Source organism: Delphinapterus leucas, chromosome 1 (genome assembly GCF_059928025.1).
Source record: "Delphinapterus leucas isolate spDelLeu-1000000601 "Yukka" chromosome 1, BTC_Dleu_Yukka2, whole genome shotgun sequence".
Lineage (NCBI taxonomy): Eukaryota > Metazoa > Chordata > Mammalia > Artiodactyla > Monodontidae > Delphinapterus > Delphinapterus leucas.
The window spans coordinates 82,471,473-82,488,945 of record NC_143129.1 but is presented as its reverse complement, the minus strand read 5'-3'; the positions used below and the strand labels follow the sequence as shown (position 1 = coordinate 82,488,945).

Sequence of the window (17,473 nt, the reverse complement as noted above, 5' to 3'; positions counted from 1 at the left end):
CTCATTGTCTTCGCGCGGCGCTGGAGATCACGCAACTTCCGCTTCCGGTCGGGGCGGGCTTCCAGTCGGCTGGGCGCCGAGCGTTGAGGACCTTGTGCTAAGGAAGGGTAAAGTGAGGCGGGTGTGGCGGGAGGGCGCGGTTCTCGCGATTCCCGCCTTCCAAGCACGGAGAGACCCTGTTCCCGGCTCCCACCCCAAACCGTCCTGGGACGAGGAGCGGTAATTGGGAGGGAGAGGGGACGCCTGCGGCGCGTCCCGGTTTTCCATGACCGGCCAGATAAATCTACGTGGGGACGCCCTGCTACCGTCTGTCTTCTTCCCTATGGTAGGGTTTGTATTGGCAAAGAGATCGGGCGAATCTTGATAACAAGTCGCGTATACTTTCTAGGATATGAGGACTTGCACGTGCCCCAGTCGCGCATGTTCCAGAGCCCGTTGCATTTCCGGGCCCTGAATAAGCTACGTCGTTGTGTATTCTGTTGTGTTTCTCTTTATTAGCTGGTCTCTAGACTTTACTACCCCTTTCTCCGCCATACTTTAGGTCCTGCAGACTGAAGACTTAAATCCAAGGTCATGGCAAAACATCTGAAGTTCATTGCCAGAACTGTGATGGTACAGGAAGGGAATGTGGAAGGTGCATACAGGACCCTAAACAGGTAACTGGTTAGGGACCAGAATCAGGCCTAGACCAACTCTTGAGAAGTGCGGTGGTTATTCTCTCACTTCCCCTGTTGTAGGTTGTCTCAAACCAGTGTTCACAGCCTTGAAACTTCTCAGACCTTCAGTTTACTATATTAAAAATGAAATTCTTTCCCAAACCTAACTGTGAGGCTTACTTATCAGCCGTCATTCCTTTGATAATGAACCTGAATTCTATCCAAGACTTTAAAAAGAGCCCAAAGGGAAAATCAAGTTATAAAATTGCTAGTAAGTGAAAACATAGTACATGATATATAGAAAGCTGAGTGAGGGATTGGTGTGGGACAAGGCTAATGGAAAAGATGAACTCAGATTTGGGATCTTAGAGAAGCAAGCAAGAGATAGAAAAGTGTTACAGGTTCAGAGAACGGTTAACAACACAAGCAAAAACAAGATGGAAATGAACTGGCTGGAGTGGAGGAGCTGTATTGAAAGGTTTTGAATGCTAGGGTAAGAGATGTAGAATGACTCTAATAAAAAACGCCTCACAGTTGTGGTTTCTCAAGAAAATAGTTCCTTAAGCTTCCCTTATCACTAGTTGTAAGGATTTTGACTTTCACTTATCATTTTCTCCCCAGTGAAGCAGAGTTTGGAGAAACAAATGCTTGTTGAGTTGAATTATCAAATAATTATATGAAAGAGATGTTAATATATGAGCTGGTCCTCTGCCTTAAGGCCACTAAGGTGGTAGCTTTATGTCAGAAGTAAGAGAAGCCTAGGGAGATTGAGTTATATTCCTTGGGTTACAATTGTTGAATGGTGGAAAGAAGCATAGATCACAATTTTCTAGTGCAATGTTCTTTGCTCTGTTACTACATTATTGACTAGTTTCTCTGGAAATGGAGAGACCTACGGCAGTCACTCTCCAGTTAAGAATCCTTATTTGATTGGGTTTAAATATAGGTGGGGTTCTTGGGGACTAAGAAGGTAAATGAAAGAGAACCAGTTCTTATCCAAGCAAAGAGTTCTAGGTGTGGAGGGCTGGATGGCAGAGGACCATAGTAAATGAGGACAAAGGTGCTGTCAGAAGCTATGTAATTGAGAAGCAGTTGCAGGCTGAGGATGATTTGTATGTCTTTTAAAAGGATCTGGTCTTGGGTCAGCCTCTTCTTTCAGTGACTGTGCATGCCAGTCATATCCTTGGGCAGAAGCTGTTCCCTCTGCATTTTCACTTGCGTTGAAAGTAAAGATAATCAGTTAAGTACAGGGCAGTAAGATAATCCTATTTCATGTTTTTGTATTGCTGCTCATTCCCTACTCTCCTATTTTAGACCTTTAAGTGGCATGTCTGTGGGAGGGTTGAGATGTCTAATGATCTTTCTCTGCCCCTATACTGGAAGCACCAAGTGAATGTCTTTACAGATTCTGAAGTGAATTAGCTAGTGAGATGAAATGCTGAATTTGGGGAAAGGAAGTCTTGTAGATTACCTCACCCTTCTGACCTCTTCCTGTAAGTTTTTTGTTTGTTTGTTTTTTGGTTGTGCAGTGCAGCTTGCAGGATCTTAGTTCCCTGAGGAGGGATCGAACCTGGGCCCCCTGCAGTGCAAGCGCAGAGTCCTAACCACTGGACCGCCAGGGAATCCCAAGTTTTTTTCTGTATGATTTATTTTGGTGGATTTAGATGGGTCTTCTAACTAGGGTGACTGTGATGTTTGTATTGTTAAGGGATGTCAAAGTAAAACAAATTTCCAGAGGCTCAGCTTTAGCTCCCCTCACCTCTTTTATTCTTAAAGAACAAATAACACAAAAGCAAGAATTTTGTTTTTAGGAAATTAACTACTCTGATGAAGAACCAAAAAATAATTTGTGCAGCATTATTTATTGAACCATTTCTTACAGTTGTATCAAGAAAGCAGCTACAGGGAATTCCCTGGCAGTCCAGTGGTTAGGACTCTGCCCTTCCACTGCAGGGGGCACGATTGGGGGTGGGGAGGTGGGGGCGTGAACTAAGATCCCACATGCTGCGCAGCATGGCCACAAGGCCAAAAAAAGAAAGAAAGAAAGAAAGTAGCTGCAACTTTAATACTTTTGACCAAAGCCAGGCCTAAAAATAGTTTTCTCACATAAATGAGGCAGCATAACTTAGTGGTTTAGAGCACAGAGCCAACTGACTGGTTCAGATCCCTGCTGTGCCATTTATTGGCCTCATAATCTGTGATTAGCTACTTAATATCTCTGCCTCAGTTTCTTCAGTAAAATGGAACTAATAATAGTGCCCACCTCATAGGGTTGATGTGAGGATTAAGTTAGTAATATAAATAAATTGCTTAGGACAGTGCTTGGCACATAGTAGGCATTATGTGTTAGCTATTATCATAATTTGGAAGTAACTGTAAGGGAGTTTTTACCCTTTTGGTTTTACTTCGTGGGTGATTTGTTTATTCATTTGTTTTGAGAGACTGACAGTTTGCTTTAACTGTTTTTTCTCTTATGCTCCCTGATTATCAAGTTATGCTCAAGGTGGCCTGGAGGTGAAAAAATGAGAAAATAATTTAGCTTTATTTTGCCCTGAGGCTCTAGTTGGCTACTGGTATATTGGAATGACTTTTCCTATACATGCTGGTACTTTCCAACCAAGGCTTCTTCTCTATATGCTAATGCTAATCTCATTTTGAAATAACAGCATTTATTCCCTCTGTATGCACTGCTCCCTCATCCCCCATTTCCACTTACAAAAATTTAAAACCTGAAAAACAAAATGTTTCTAACTTCCTGCCTAAAGGAGTTGATCATCTCTCTATTGATGCCAAGTCTGCAGAAAGCGTAAGGCCAATTCATCTTCGGAGAGAAGACTCTTCTTCTATTTTTTTGCCTGGGATTGTTCTAATTAACCTGGAAACAAATCTCTGTATCTCCGCCTCTTATGAAATCCTAATTTAGCAAATACCTTTTTATTTAAGCAACATGAGGGTTTTGCTTTTCCTGTTTTTTCTTTTTTTTTCATTTTATCTGAAAATCTTTCCTGATCCCAGGTGTGGAGTGGGTGTAGGTGAGAAAAAAAGAAATAAATGACAGAAGGTGAGGTGTGTTTGGATACCTTCTGTCATCTGGCCTGGCCTAGTACTATCTTATACCTTCTTGTTCCTAAGAATCTGTTTTCAAATATTTCTAAATTGATTTCTTCCTTCTTTCCTTTCTTCTTTCCTCCTTCCTCCTTTCTGTTAAACAAGAGTCCCATACTTTTAAGATTCTCTTTTTATAGGTGAATTGCAGTTTATGCATACTTTTTTCCTGGGTAGAAATGCTCATTTTAGTCAGAAACAGCAGGAAACTGGTCAGTGTAACGCTATGTGGTTTTTGACCCTGCTGCCAATCACCTGGGGGAATCTTTATTTAAAACAAAAAACAAAAACCCTCGTGATGTCAGGGCCCAACCTGAGACTAAATCAATCTCTCGATGGTGGCGTCTGACCAGCAGCATTTTTTACAATGTCTCGTGAGATTTTAATATTCAGCTAGGATTTTAATAGTCTTAAGGGTAGAGACCTATGCTTTTTCATTTGTATATTCCTTGCATTTACCAAAGTGTCAGGTGCATAGAAAGCTCTCAATAAATGTCTACTTAATGAATATAAATGTTCCTTTATCTTCTGTCACTCCCTAAGTTTAGTGTTTGTCAAACCTTTCCACTGAAGTATACTTAACAGGAGTAAGAGAGTGAAGGAACTATAAGGGGCTCTTCCACCACAAGCAAACATGGAATTTCTTTTTTTAATCTCTCTTTTTTTAATTAAAATTTTAGGTGATTTTTATTTGTTGTCTTTACGTTTGTTTTAGGGCTAGCACCCCCACTTCCACTCTAGTTAAAGTTGGTCCTCCAGGCAGATGCATTGAATTTATCTAGAGATTTTTGTCTTTGGATAGTACCCTTGGCATTCTATCAAGTATCCTAGGTAAGAAATGTGGTATTACTTTTTCCTCACTTCAGGAATTAAAACACCAACATAGGAATAGATCTGGGGGGGAAAAACAATTTACATTGCTGAAAAAGAAAAGAATTTGATCAGAAAGGAGAGGCATGGTTAGGCAGGAAAAAAAAATGAAGAAATTCTGGTCCCAGACACTTAGGGCCTGAGGTGTGATGATCTTGTTTTAGGCTTCCTTATGAATTTGGAAAATTCTAACTTTGTGACTAAGGTTATCTAGGAAAACAGTGCAAGAAGTGCATGGTTGGAAGAAGCCAGCTTGGAGCAAGTATTATGGCAGCGATTTTTATAATCTTTGGGGAGGATATGTATTTTGTCAATGTAGATTTATTCTTTGGGAAGCTGCATATGTTCCTTTTTATCTTGGAGTGTTAGATACATATCCTTAAATTGTATTTTAGCCTCAGGAGAAAAAAGTGAACAAATATTTTGTTCTTAGAATAGGCAAGGACTTTTAAGCATCCAAATGTGAGCAGGTTGGTTCTGGAGTGTCCCAGCCTTCCTATCTGTCAGTCTGTCAAATACAGTAAACACAGTATTTTCTTTCTTTCCTTTTTTTTATAAATTTATTTATTTTGTTTATTTTTGGCTGCATTGGGTCTTCGTTGCTGTGTGTGGGCTTTCTCTAGTTGCGGGGAGTGGGGGCTACTCTTCATTGTGGTGCACGGGCTTCTCATTGCGGTGGCTTCTCTTGTTGCGGAGCATGGGCTCTAGGCGCACAGGCTTCAGTAGTTGTGGCTCACTGGCTCTAGAGTGCAGGCTCGGTAGTTGTGGCGCACGGGCTTAGTTGCTCCACGGCGTGTGGGATCTTCCCGGACTAGGGCTTGAACCCATGTCCCCTGCATTGGCAGGCGGATTCTTAACCACTGCACCACCAGGGAAGCCCAGTATTTTCTTTCTCTTTCTTTCTTTTTTTTTTTTTTAATTTATTTATTTAATTTATTTATTTTTTGGCTGCGTTGGGTCTTCATTGCTGCACGTGGGCTTTCCCTAATTGAGGTAAGCAGGGGCTACTCTTCGTTGTGGTGCACAGGCTTCTCATTGCGGTAGCTTCTCTTGTTGCGGAGCACAGGCTCTAGGCACACAGGCTTCAGTAGTTGTGGCATGCAGGCTCAGTAGTTGTGGCTCATGGGCTCTAGAGCGCAGGCTCAGTAGTTGTGGCACATGGCTTAGTTGCTCTGCAGCATGTGGGATCTTCCTGGACCAGGGCTCGAACCCATGTGCCCTGCATTGGCAGGCAGATTCTTAACCACTGAGCCACCAGAGAAGCCCTTTTTTTTCTTGTATTGAAGTACAGTTACTGTATAATATAATATAAGTTACAGGTGTACAATATAGTGATTCACAATTTTTTAAAGGTTATACTCCATTTATAGTTATTGTAAAATATTGGCTATATTCCCCATGTTGTACAATATATTCTTGTAGCTTATTTATTTATTTATTTGGCTGCGCCATGCAGCTTTGGGGACCTTAGTTTCCTGACCAGGGATCAAACCCGGGCCCTGGCATTGAAAGTGGTGAGTCCTAACAACTGGACCGCCAGGGAATTCCTCTTGTAACTTATTTTATACCTAATAGTTTGTACTTCTTAATCCTCTACCCCTATATTGCCCCTCCCCTACCCTCTCCCCACTGGTAACCACTAGTTTGTTCTCTATATCTGTGGGCCTGCTTCTTTTTGTTACTTTCACTAGTTTATTGTATTTTTTAGATGCCACATATAAGTGAGATTATACAGTATTTGTCTTTATATGACTTATTTCACTTAAGCATAATGCCCTCCAAGTCCATCCAAACACAGTATTTTCTGACACTTTACTTCTTTTCCTCTGGTTTTCCGTAATGTCCTCTGGCTGCCTTTGCTGTATATCTCTCTTAAATCCCAGGCTTCTCCTCGTTTCTCTCAGCTTTCTGATAGTTGGTAATTTAAAAATAAGTTGCATGTTCTGCGGTCTAATTACAACAGTAGGTATGAGAGCAAATGAGAGGAGAGGGAGGTGGTTAAAGCTTTAGCATGTTTGGAGCACAGATGTAGTCTTACAAAGGAAACAGCCTATGTGTCTGCACAGTGAGACCACCACAAAATGCTTGTTATATAACCAAGGGCCCTCATTGGTGCCCTGGGATGAAGAGATGGAGAGTGGGGGTCATTAGGAAGCCCTGCGTGATTGGCTGGTGCCCAAGTAAAGAAAGGCAAGCACACTGGAAGCATGCCCAGTTGAACCCTTTTATTCCTGGTAGGTGAGCTTCTGGGCCCATTGAGTCCTTCTGTGTACATGTTGATCCTGATGTAGGCTGGCTACACTGACATGTGAGTCTGCCACCCCCAAATTCCCCAGCCCAGGCAGCTCAGCTCCTTTTACATAGTCTGTTGAACTGGCAGCTGAGTTCTCCTTAAATGTTAGGTTGCCAGGCGCCCAAACTCCGGGTTGATCTGTTTACTCTAAACTCCTTGGTTGACTAGTCCTTGAACTACCTGTGAAAGCAGAAGCATCATTAGTAACACCCTCTCTATTTACTTCATGAGTTCTACAAAACACTTCCTACATCCTTTATTAGAAATGAGTTGAGTAGATGCCTCTACTTTAGGGATTCTGGAACATTTGAAGATAATCTGTGCTTTTTCAGGATACCTAGAAAGTGCAAGGTAAGGAAGGAAATCCTCACCTTGCACCTTGGAATTTATTTGGTTTGTGTTTTGGAACTAGAACCATCCAAGGAACACCATTTAGCAACCCCATCATTATGTTGGGGGCCACCGATCTTTTCACTTTTTTCACCTCCTCTAACATTCCTTTGGTACTTTTTTCTTGTCTTTCTTTTCTGCCTGACCACACAGGCATTTACTTGGTAAGATGATCACTTCTGTTTCAGAACCCTTTTGAAACTCCAGTAGGATACCTGAGTGTGTTTCTAAACTCCTCCTCCTTTTGCTGTTTTCTTTCATACTACTTTAAACTGTCTTTGTCATTCCAGTAGGCTCTTCTTCCTAGGTGAAGTCATATCTAGGGTCTCTGTTCTTTTCATAGTTTCTCCTCAAATCCAGTCTCCTTGCCCTTTTTATATTTCCAGTCTTTCCCTTTCAGGCACTTTTTTTGTTGTTGTTTTTTCTGTTTTTTCTCTAATATGCTAGTCTCTAGTCCAAAAAGTGGCCTTCATTAAATAGCAGTAAACAGGGTCTAGACAGAAATAAATACTTAATTGTTTGGATCAATTCCTTTCCCTTTGTATGCCATGTCTTCTTGGCTTGCATCTTTTTACTCTAATTAAGGAGCCTGGCCCAGCTCTTTCCTCCCTCATTTTTCACTTTGCCCATGGGCACCACAATAATTTGTCTTTCAAACCTCAGTGGTTTTTGTTTGAGAAGCAGAGTGCTATTACAGAGCACTGCACTAAAGACCTGAATTCTACTGCTAGCTCCATTTTGTGATCTTGGGCAGGTCAGCCTCTCTAAACTTCAGTTTTCTAATCTGTAAAGAGATGACGGGAACTCCCCTGGTGGTCCAGTGGTAAGATCCTGCATGCCACGTGGTGCGGCCAAAAAAAAAAAAAGATGACATTACCTGCTTAATCAGTTTCATAGGATAATGATTAGGGTCATGGATATGAAAATGCTTTCTAAAGTCTAATGTGCCATTTTAGTAAAGGTAATGTTGAGGCCTTCTGAGCTGATATTCCCAAGAACTGTGTCTGTTAGAAAGTAACTTAATCCCTTGAGCTGTGGACATTTGTTAGTCACCAAGAGGATTCATTTTTGTCATACATTTACTGATATTTGCTCTTTTGCCAAGTACTATATTAAATGCAAAAATGAAAGACTTAATCTCTAACCTTAGAAAGCACGCAACCCCGTAAGGGAGAATTTAAAAACTAAAAAACCAAACATGGCTAAATATAATACTGTCTGATCAGTACTTTAAAAGTGTACTGTGGCATTGGTTCTCCCTGGACCATTAGCAGCGAAATCATTTGGGAACTTGTTAGAAATGCAGATTCGTGGGCCCCACCCTAGACCTGTGGAATCAGAAACGAGGTGGCACAGCAGTCAGTGTTTTAACAAGTTTTCCAGGTGACTGTTGGCATGAGTCTCAAAGTTTGAGAACCACTGTGCGTTGGGAACAGAGAGAAGGAGTGATTAATTTCTCCTGGACCAGTTTACAAATGTCGTTACCCCTTGATCTGGGCCTTTGAAGAATAAATAGCCTTTCATAAAACAGAAAAAGAAAGGAATCATATTCTCAGAGAACATCATGAACAAATGTAAAAAATACATGTGTAGTGTGTTTGGAAAACACCTAGTTCAATATGACTAGACATAGGCTTTTTAGGGCAAGTTATTAAAGATGAAGCTAGAGAAAGAGAGGGTGAAGCTCAGTTGTTTAGGACTTTGAGCTTAGACTAGTGGTTCCCAAATTTATCTGCACATTGCAATTACCTAGGGAACTTAACAAACCCTGCCCGTGTCCCTCCCCTCTTGTGACTTAATTGGAATGTTTTAAAGATCCCCAAGTGATTCTAATAAGCAAACAAGTTTGGGAACCACTGGCTTAGACTATTTTGTTTATTGGGAAAGATCTTTTAACGTCAGAGTACACAATCTGATTTATTTTTTATAAATTTATTTATTTATTTATTTTTGGCTGCATTGGGTCTTCGTTGCTGCGTGCAGGCTTTCTCTAGTTGGGGCGAGCGGGGGCTGCTCTTCGTTGCGGTGTGCAGACTTCTTATTGTAGTGGCTTCTCTTGTTGCGGAGCACAGGCTCTAGGAGCACGGGCTTCAGTAATTGCAGCACGCGGGCTCAGTAGTTGTGGCTCATGGGCTCTAGAGCGCAGGCTCAGTAGTTGTGGCGCACAGGCTTAGTTGCTCCGTGGGATCTTCCCAGACCAGGGCTCGAACCCGTGTCCCCTGTATTGGCAGGCGGATTCTTAACCATTGCGCCACCTGGGAAGTCCCACAATCTGATTTATGTTTTAGGACAATAATTGGTGTAGGGAAGGAGAATGGAAATAGGGCAGCCTGTTTACCCTTCACAATTCAAATAAAGTATCCGTTAGAAAGCTTTCATAACCACCTTCTTATCAAGTCCAGATTATATACCTCTCCTGTGTGCTTCCCTTATCTTTGCATCTATCACATTCTATTGTAATTCTTACATAATTGTCTTCTCTACTAGACTGCAAGGGTAGGGAACTATGCCTAAGTTTGTTTTATATCCTCAGCATTTAACACAGTGTCTGGTACAGAGTTGGGATTCCATAAATACTTATTGATTAAATGACCAGTTAGATGATTATTTCAGTACAGGTATAAGGACCATAATAAGAGCTGTAGCTATAGGGAAAGGAGAGAAGGAAAAGATCTAAGAACTATTTCAGGTTATAGAATGTATAGGATATTGTAAATGTGAGTGTAGGAAGTAAAGGAGAAGGCCTACTCCAGGAACATGGTGAGATTTTTAGCTTGACTAACTGGTGATGCCATTAGCAGAGAGAGTACAGAGGAGGAAGAATGAATTTTAGGAGGAGATAATAAAATTGGTTTTGGTGGGGTTTAAGGCAATTGGAAACATCAGTCTAGCTCTAAGATAAGATTGGGGCTAGAGATAATGATTTTTTTTTTTTTTTTTTTGCGGTATGCGGGCCTCTCACTGTTGTGGCCTCTCCCGTTGCGGAGCACAGGCTCCGGATGCACAGGTCCAGCGGCCATGGCTCACGGGCCCAGCCGCTCCGCGGCATGTGGGATCTTCCCGGACCGGGACATGAATCTGTGTCCCCTGCATCGGCAGGCGGACTCTCAACCACTGCGCCACCAGAGAAGCCCGAGATAATGATTTAAGAGTCAACCAGTGTCTGGGTCCGTTCTCAAGTGTGGCTCTACATTAGAATTACCTGAGGGGTGTTTTAAAATATACCCAGTGTATAACCCCACTGGAGACCAATTAAATCAGAATCTCTGAGGAGTGGGACCAAGGCATGAATACTTTTTAAAGGCTCTTCAGGAAATGATTGCATTGTGCACAGGGTTGAAGCCTGTGGTAAAGTTTAAGGGAATCATGTAGAACCAAAAAGGAGGTGGTTTACAGTCAGAATCTGGAGGGATACCAACAGTCAAGGGTAAATTAGGAAGAAAGCCAGCAATGGAGACCCTTTTGTGGGCCAAGATACTGAGTCTTTGGTGCCCTACTTTTTTTTGGCTGCGTTGGGTCTTCGTTGCTGCGCGCAGGCTTTCTCTAGTTGCGGCGAGTGGGGACTACTCTTTATTGCAGTGTGTGGGCTTCTCATTGCGGTGGCTTCTCGTGGTGGTGGCTTCTCGTTGTGGAGCATGGGCTCTAGGCGCGTGGGTTTCAGTAGTTGCAGCATGTGGGCTCAGTAGTTGTGGCACGTGGGTCCTACAGAGCACAGGCTTCAGTAGTTGTGGCACACGGGGCTTAGTTGCTCTGTGGTATGTGGGATCTTCCTGGACCAAAGATTGAACCTGTGTCCCCTGCATTGGCAGATAGATTCTTAACCACTGTGCCACCAGGGAAGTCCCCTGGCGTCCTGCTTTTCTATTGTACAACTCTAGTGTTGGATCCACATGACTTCTGGGCATGACTGTGTTTTCAACAGAACCTGAATTATCTACTCCTCCCACTTCTGGGAGTTGGCAACAATTCCCTTGCCTCGCATCTCCCTGCCACTAAAACCTAGACAAACTGATCTTACAAATCAGCAGGAGCCTAGGAGAGGATTCCAAAGTATAGTGGTTCCCATGTCTATTCACATTTGTAATGTACCCAAAGCTCAAATCTTTTCAAGTACACGTTCAATCTATTATTGTTATCTTGGGCTTTTGGTATAACATACTAGCAATAAATAGGGTTTCCCACTGAGCGGAAGTAGCTGGTAATTTCTTATTTTTATTTCCTTCTGCTGTCCCCCTTCCAGTTATAATTAAGCCATGTCTCAACTTCTCTACCTCCAGTTGTGTTTTTGACTTATTTTTTACATGTAATGAAAGGAAAGGGTAGGCAGGAATGGGGTCATGTAAACAGTGCCAGGATGGAGGGCAGTGCCAGGATGGAGGGAAGTACCAGCAGGTGCCTCCAGACCTCCTCAGGACCAACTGATGATGAGTTGAGAGGGAGAGACAAGTTGCAGATTGGAGCCAGAGCTCTCAGGAGCCCAGGGATAAGGTAGGTTATAGAATAAACCCCCGTGTCCTCTTGGCTCAGTGAGAACAAAGGGGCTAGTTTGAGTTAAGCGTGTTATGAATCCAAGAGAAACTGTGTTGTAAGGAATTAGGTGGGCAGGAAAAAACAAATTGAACTAAATTAAGATTAATAAAATACGGTTTCTCTCTTCAGGGATTATTAGTCTAGTGAGGGAGACATTTGTATAAATAACAGAATGGCAAAATGAAATAATCTCTAAATAGGTATACAACAAAATTATTTTCTCTAAGAAGATGAGAAAGCTTTTGTGGAGAGATGGCATCTGGATTTAGCATCAGAAAGATGTGGAAAATCTCAGAAGGTTGGCAGCTAGGGGTTGGGGATGGCATTCTAGGCTGAGGAAGCAGTGTGAGTAAAGACTTGGTATTAATGTGTGTCCAGAGAGTAGTCAGTAAAGTAGTGTGGTTGGAGCATGTGGTACATGGAAAAATCATGGTTGAGGCTGTTATTTTAATGCTCCCATTTGTATCACTGTTGTGATAAGGGCCTCTTCTTTCCCTGTATTAAGTGGGCCCAGATATTTCTCAGACTTACAGACTTCAGCTGCATCAGCTCTTAAACACAGTAGGGGTGGAACTACATTCTCCACTAAGGACCACGTAGGAATCACCCCTAGTTATTTTTTCCTATTGCAAATGACTCACCCATTTGAAAATTCTGAAATGGCCCCTTGGTTGAGACTCACTGCCATAGGGAGCCACTGTTCTTTTGGGTCTGTGCCATATCCCTCAGGTGTGTTGTGGTAGGAAAAAAAAAAAAAAGGTTGAGAACATGACCATGACTATAAACTCCCCAAGAACAAGGACTGTATAATTAATTGCCTTTTTATTTCCCCACATATTACTGTTTGGTGCCTGGCCTCTGTATGTTGGCAGTTAATGCTGTATTGTCACTATTTCACACCATTTTTACAGACACCAGTTATTTGGTCAATTGATTTCTGATCATTGTGAAACTGGAAAAGAACAATAAGGAGCCTAAGCCTCTAACTTCATTGCCTGTCTTTATACAGAATCCTTACCATGGATGGGCTCATTGAGGACATAAAGCGACGGCGATACTACGAGAAGCCTTGCCGCCGGCGACAGAGGGAAAGCTATGAAACCTGCCGGCGAATCTACAACATGGAAATGGCTCGCAAGATCAACTTCTTGATGCGAAAGAATCGGGCGGATCCGTGGCAGGGCTGCTGAGGCCTGTGGATAGGAGGCCCCATGTGAAAATCCTTATCCAGCTGTCTCCACCTCTTTTCTTTCTCCCACCCCATTTTCTCTTACCTTTCTTACAATAAACTCACATATATGCGAGAAGGCCTGCATATATAGAAGCAATCCCACTAGTCAGCAATAGACACTTTCTTGTATTAAGTCAAAGAGAAACCGAGTCCAAAAGTAGTCTGGGAGTAGAATGGTGGTTGCCAAGGGCTGGTGTTGGGAGGAGGGGAATGGGAAATTATTGTCTAATGAGAGCAGAGTTTCAGTTTGGGAAGATGAAAAAGTTCTGGAGGTGGATAGTGGTGATACTTGCACAACAACGTGAATGTACTTAATGCCACTGAACTGTACACTTAAATGATTAAAATGTTAAATTTTATGTTTTGTATATTTTACTGTAATTTTTTAAAAATATTTATTTATTTATTTGGCTGCGCCAGGTCTTAGCTGCAGCACACAGGATCTTCGTTGCCGCCTGCGTGATCTTTAATTGTGGCATGAGGGATCTAGTTCCCTGACCAGGGATCGAATCTGGGCCCCCTACATTGGGAGCATGGAGCCTTAGTTGCTGGACCACTAGGGAAGTCCCTATATTTTACTGTAATTTTTAAAAATGTAGTCTGAAGTGGGAAATTTTTTAAAATGTAGTGGAGTATATCTACCATGTCTAATGTTTATGAAACCCAAAGCAAGATCTTGTTGGAAAATGATCTATTCCTCTTTACTGAACCGCCTTCCAACTATTAGGTAAAAGGAAGAGGAAACATGTATATATTTGGAATAAATTCTACTTCTGAAACACCCATCAACCAGGGTAGAGAGCTGGAACCCTTCCCCAAAGGAATCCTTAAGACAGTCTAACATTCACCCCTGTTTTGTCTTTCCTGTGGTTTTCCTAAAGGAGGCTAGTGGAGGGTTGGTGGAAAAGAAAGCAGTAGATGGATGGTAGGAAAGAGAGAATGGGGGAGTGTTAAGAGAAAGAAGGGCACAAAGCCAGAAATACCTACAGCAGTGGCTCTCAAAGTGTGATCTTCAGATCAGTAGCATCACCTGAGAAATTGCTAGAAATGGAAAATTTGGGACCCTACTTTAGACCTTCTGAATTGGAAATTGAGGTTGAAGCCCGGCAATCTAGTTTAACAAGCCCTGCAGGTGATTCTGATGCAGGCTAAAATTGGAGAACCATTGCCCTATAGTACTCAAAAGAGATTCCAGGTGGAGGTCCCAACTACCACCCCTGCCCTCCTCAACAGGCACTCCTGGGCATGGGACTCTTGACAGCTGGGGCATCTGACCACTGTGGGAAGACCAGCTGCTCTGCTTCCTCTCCTGCTGTGTTTCCTCTGATCTTGGTCCCCTAACAGCCATGCCTGCTAGTATAAGGAGAGTTGGTGCCAACCCCTGTAGGAGAATGCAGAGGGTAGGTGGAAGTGGCTAGCCCACCTCTCCTCACCCTGAGTGGAGCCCACTCAGCATAGTGTTTAAAAAGGAAGTAAACAATGTATAACTGATTCACTTTGTTATAAAGCAGAAAATAACATACCATTGTAAAGCAATTATACTCCAATAAAGATGTTAAAAAAAAGTAAACAGAGCCAACTGCCAAGCCTCCTATCTCTCCAGATTACTAGTGTTCAAATATTGCCCCCTTGTGGTACAGTAGCGTGGCTTCAGATTTCTTCTGGTCTTAATTCTGTCTTCAGTGTCTTTTTCTCTCTTTCACAATAACCATACTTACTGATTAAACAGCAGATATGATGGAACCAGTGTTCCTTGTGTCTCAGGGCTTGATTGTCTTTCTTCCACTCATCAGGAATAAGGCCCATGGTGAATAAAGCATATTATTGGGCACTACATAGAAACAGCTTATAAATAGAAGATCTGGTCCTTGTCCTCTAGAAACTTACATTGCGGTTTGAGAAATTCTATATACAGCCTGTCTTCAACTCTTACTTTTGTACAACCTCATTTTAATAAGTTAGCAAATTAGACACTGATACTTCTGACACCTTTCAATCTCTGAATTTGGTCTTCAGTACATTACTTTTGAATGATGTTGAGCCACAGCATGTTATCACCTGTTGCCGATTGCTGTTGCTAAAGAATAAAGACCTGGCTTCTGCCAAAATGGCAGGATATGTTTGTGATAGCAGAACTAGGTCTGTTACTTGGCAGCATTTCTCCCTGTTAAGTGGCAGCTTTTCTCTGAGGCTAAAGTTGCTTCTGTCGTCTCTCCAAAATACTAAGGGGTGGCTAAGCTCTGGAATTCGTCTCTGAAATTATCCCCTGCTTGTCCTAATCTCCAGTCCTGACCACTGTCCGTGTGCCCTGGAGCAGTGAACAATGATGGGTTGTAGCAGGTAGCCAGTAGAAAAGGCCTCGTGTGTGAGAAGCGGGTAGCCGACTTGGTGAGGTCCCAATCAGCTTGTGCTGTCATGGAAGGAAGAAAGACCTTCCACTCCCTGCTCTGGGAAGCTAGAGGATACCTCATGGTCATTTAATGAGTGGGGATTGCCCTAATCTTTTTATTCCTGCATCACCTTCGGGAGAGGGGTGCTTTAGTATTTACACAGTTACAGGGCGATAGATACAATACCTCCTACCTTGATCTTAGGCACCTATGACATCTCTTAGATGTCCACTGGGTTACCTCTGTCAGGCATGTTTAGTACTCTGGAAACAGGTACCCCTTTAAAATTGGACTCTGTTGAGTAACTTTGACATTGTACTTTTAAAGTTTTCAGAAGTGCACTAAGTACAAAATAAGTTTGCCTATATGTTAACTGAAAATACTAAGGAATAACTACTCACTGTATACAGTAAGTCCTCTACATACAAACCTTCAAGTTGCGAACTTTCAAAGATGTGAATGTGCGTGCCAGCCCCTGCGTGCCAGCTGTTGTACTGTACTACTGTACTTCTCAAGGTACTATAAGATTAAAAATGTTTTATTTTTTGTGTTTGTGTACACATTATTTGTGTGAAAAGTATTATAAACCTATCACAGTACAGTACTATATAGCTGATTGTGTTAGTTGGGTACCTAGGCTAACTTTGTTGGACTTACGAACAAACTGGACTTACGAACGTGCTCTTGGAACAGAACTCGTTCATATGTAGGCGACTATTACTTCAGACTGTATTAAGTGTAGGTAGTTGAAGAAAAAGGAAAAGATTGGAGCTTCTAGTATGTTCCAGCTACCTTATATGCATAGTTTTTTACATAGTCAAAAAGATCTAGATTCAGGGGCTTCCCTGGTGGTCCAATCGTTAAGACTCCTCACTCGGGCTTCCCTGGTGGCACAGTGGTTAAGAATCTGCCTGCCAATGCAGGGAACATGGGTTCGAGCCCTTGTCTGGGAAGATCCCACATGCCGCGGAGCAACTAAGCCCGTGTGCCACAACTACTGAGCCTGCGCTCTAGAGCCACAGCTCCTGAGCCTGCGTGCCACAACTACTGAAGCCCGAGCTCCGCAACGAGAGGCCACGCAATGAGAAGCCTGCGCACCGCAACGGAACAGTAGCCCCTATTTGCCACAAATGGAGAAGGCCCTCGACAGCAACGAAGATCCAACGCAGCCAAAAATAAAAATAAATAAATAAATTTATTAAAACAAACAAAAACTCCTCACTCCCAGTGCAGGGGGCCCGGGTTCGCTCCCTGGTCAGGGAACTTGATCCTGCCTGCCGCAAGTAAAGATCCTGCATGCTTCAGCTAAGATCCCACATGCCACAACGAAGATCCTGCACAGGGCAATGAAGATCCCATGTGCCGCAACTAAGACCCAGCGCAGCCAAATGCATAAATAAATATTTTTAAAATGTATATATAACATGAAGTTTACCATTTTTTAACCATTTTTAAATGTACAATTGAGTGTTATGTAACTATTACCACTATCTATTTCCAAAACATTTTCATCACCTGAAATAAACTAATCATTAAGCAATAATTTCCCACCCTCCACCCCCTGCCTCCCCATAGCCCCTGGTATTTGTCTATTCTATTTGTCTATTCTAGGTACTTCATATAAGTGGGATCATACAATATTTTCCCTTCTGTGTCTGGCTTATTTCACTTAGCATATTTTCAAGGTTTATCTATGTTGTACTATGTATCCGAAATTCATTCCTTTTTATGGAGGAAAAATATTCCATTGTGTTTATATATATGTATACATGTGTGTATATATATGTGTGTATATATATATATATGCCACATTTTGTTTATTCATTCATCTGTCATTAAACACTTGGGTTGCTTCCACCTTTTCACTAATGTGAATAATGCTGCTATGAACGTGGATGTACAAGTATCTCTTTGAGACCCTACTTTTAGTTCTTAGGGTATATACCCAGAAGGAGAATTGCTGGATTATAGAGTAATCCTGTTTTTTGAGAAACCACCATGCATTTTT

At 42.2% G+C, this 17,473-nt stretch overlaps 1 protein-coding gene across 2 annotated transcripts; it reads left to right on the top strand.

The window, feature by feature from the left end:
• The first annotated feature begins 17 nt into the window (after positions 1–17).
• Positions 18–13,434, top strand: MRPS21 (mitochondrial ribosomal protein S21). Of its 2 annotated transcripts, none has more exons than XM_022564286.3 (3): positions 18–107; positions 542–656; positions 12,854–13,434. In XM_022564286.3, exons 2-3 carry the CDS (start codon positions 574–576, stop codon positions 13,032–13,034), a joined length of 264 nt encoding a protein of 87 aa, XP_022419994.1. In that variant the 5' UTR covers positions 18–107; positions 542–573; the 3' UTR covers positions 13,035–13,434. The 2 variants fall into 2 exon arrangements, with proteins under 2 accessions (XP_022419994.1, XP_022419993.1); XM_022564285.2 differs by lacking the exon at positions 18–107 and adding an exon at positions 114–325.
• Positions 13,435–17,473: the final 4,039 nt, after the last annotated feature.

Excerpts from the sequence above, each read along its gene's own strand:
- MRPS21 (XM_022564286.3), top strand. The coding sequence starts at position 574 with ATGGCAAAACATCTGAAGTTCATTGCCAGAACTGTGATGGTACAGGAA. Across the intron at positions 657-12,853 it reads GCATACAGGACCCTAAACAG|AATCCTTACCATGGATGGGC; the intron begins GTAACTGGTTAG and ends GTCTTTATACAG.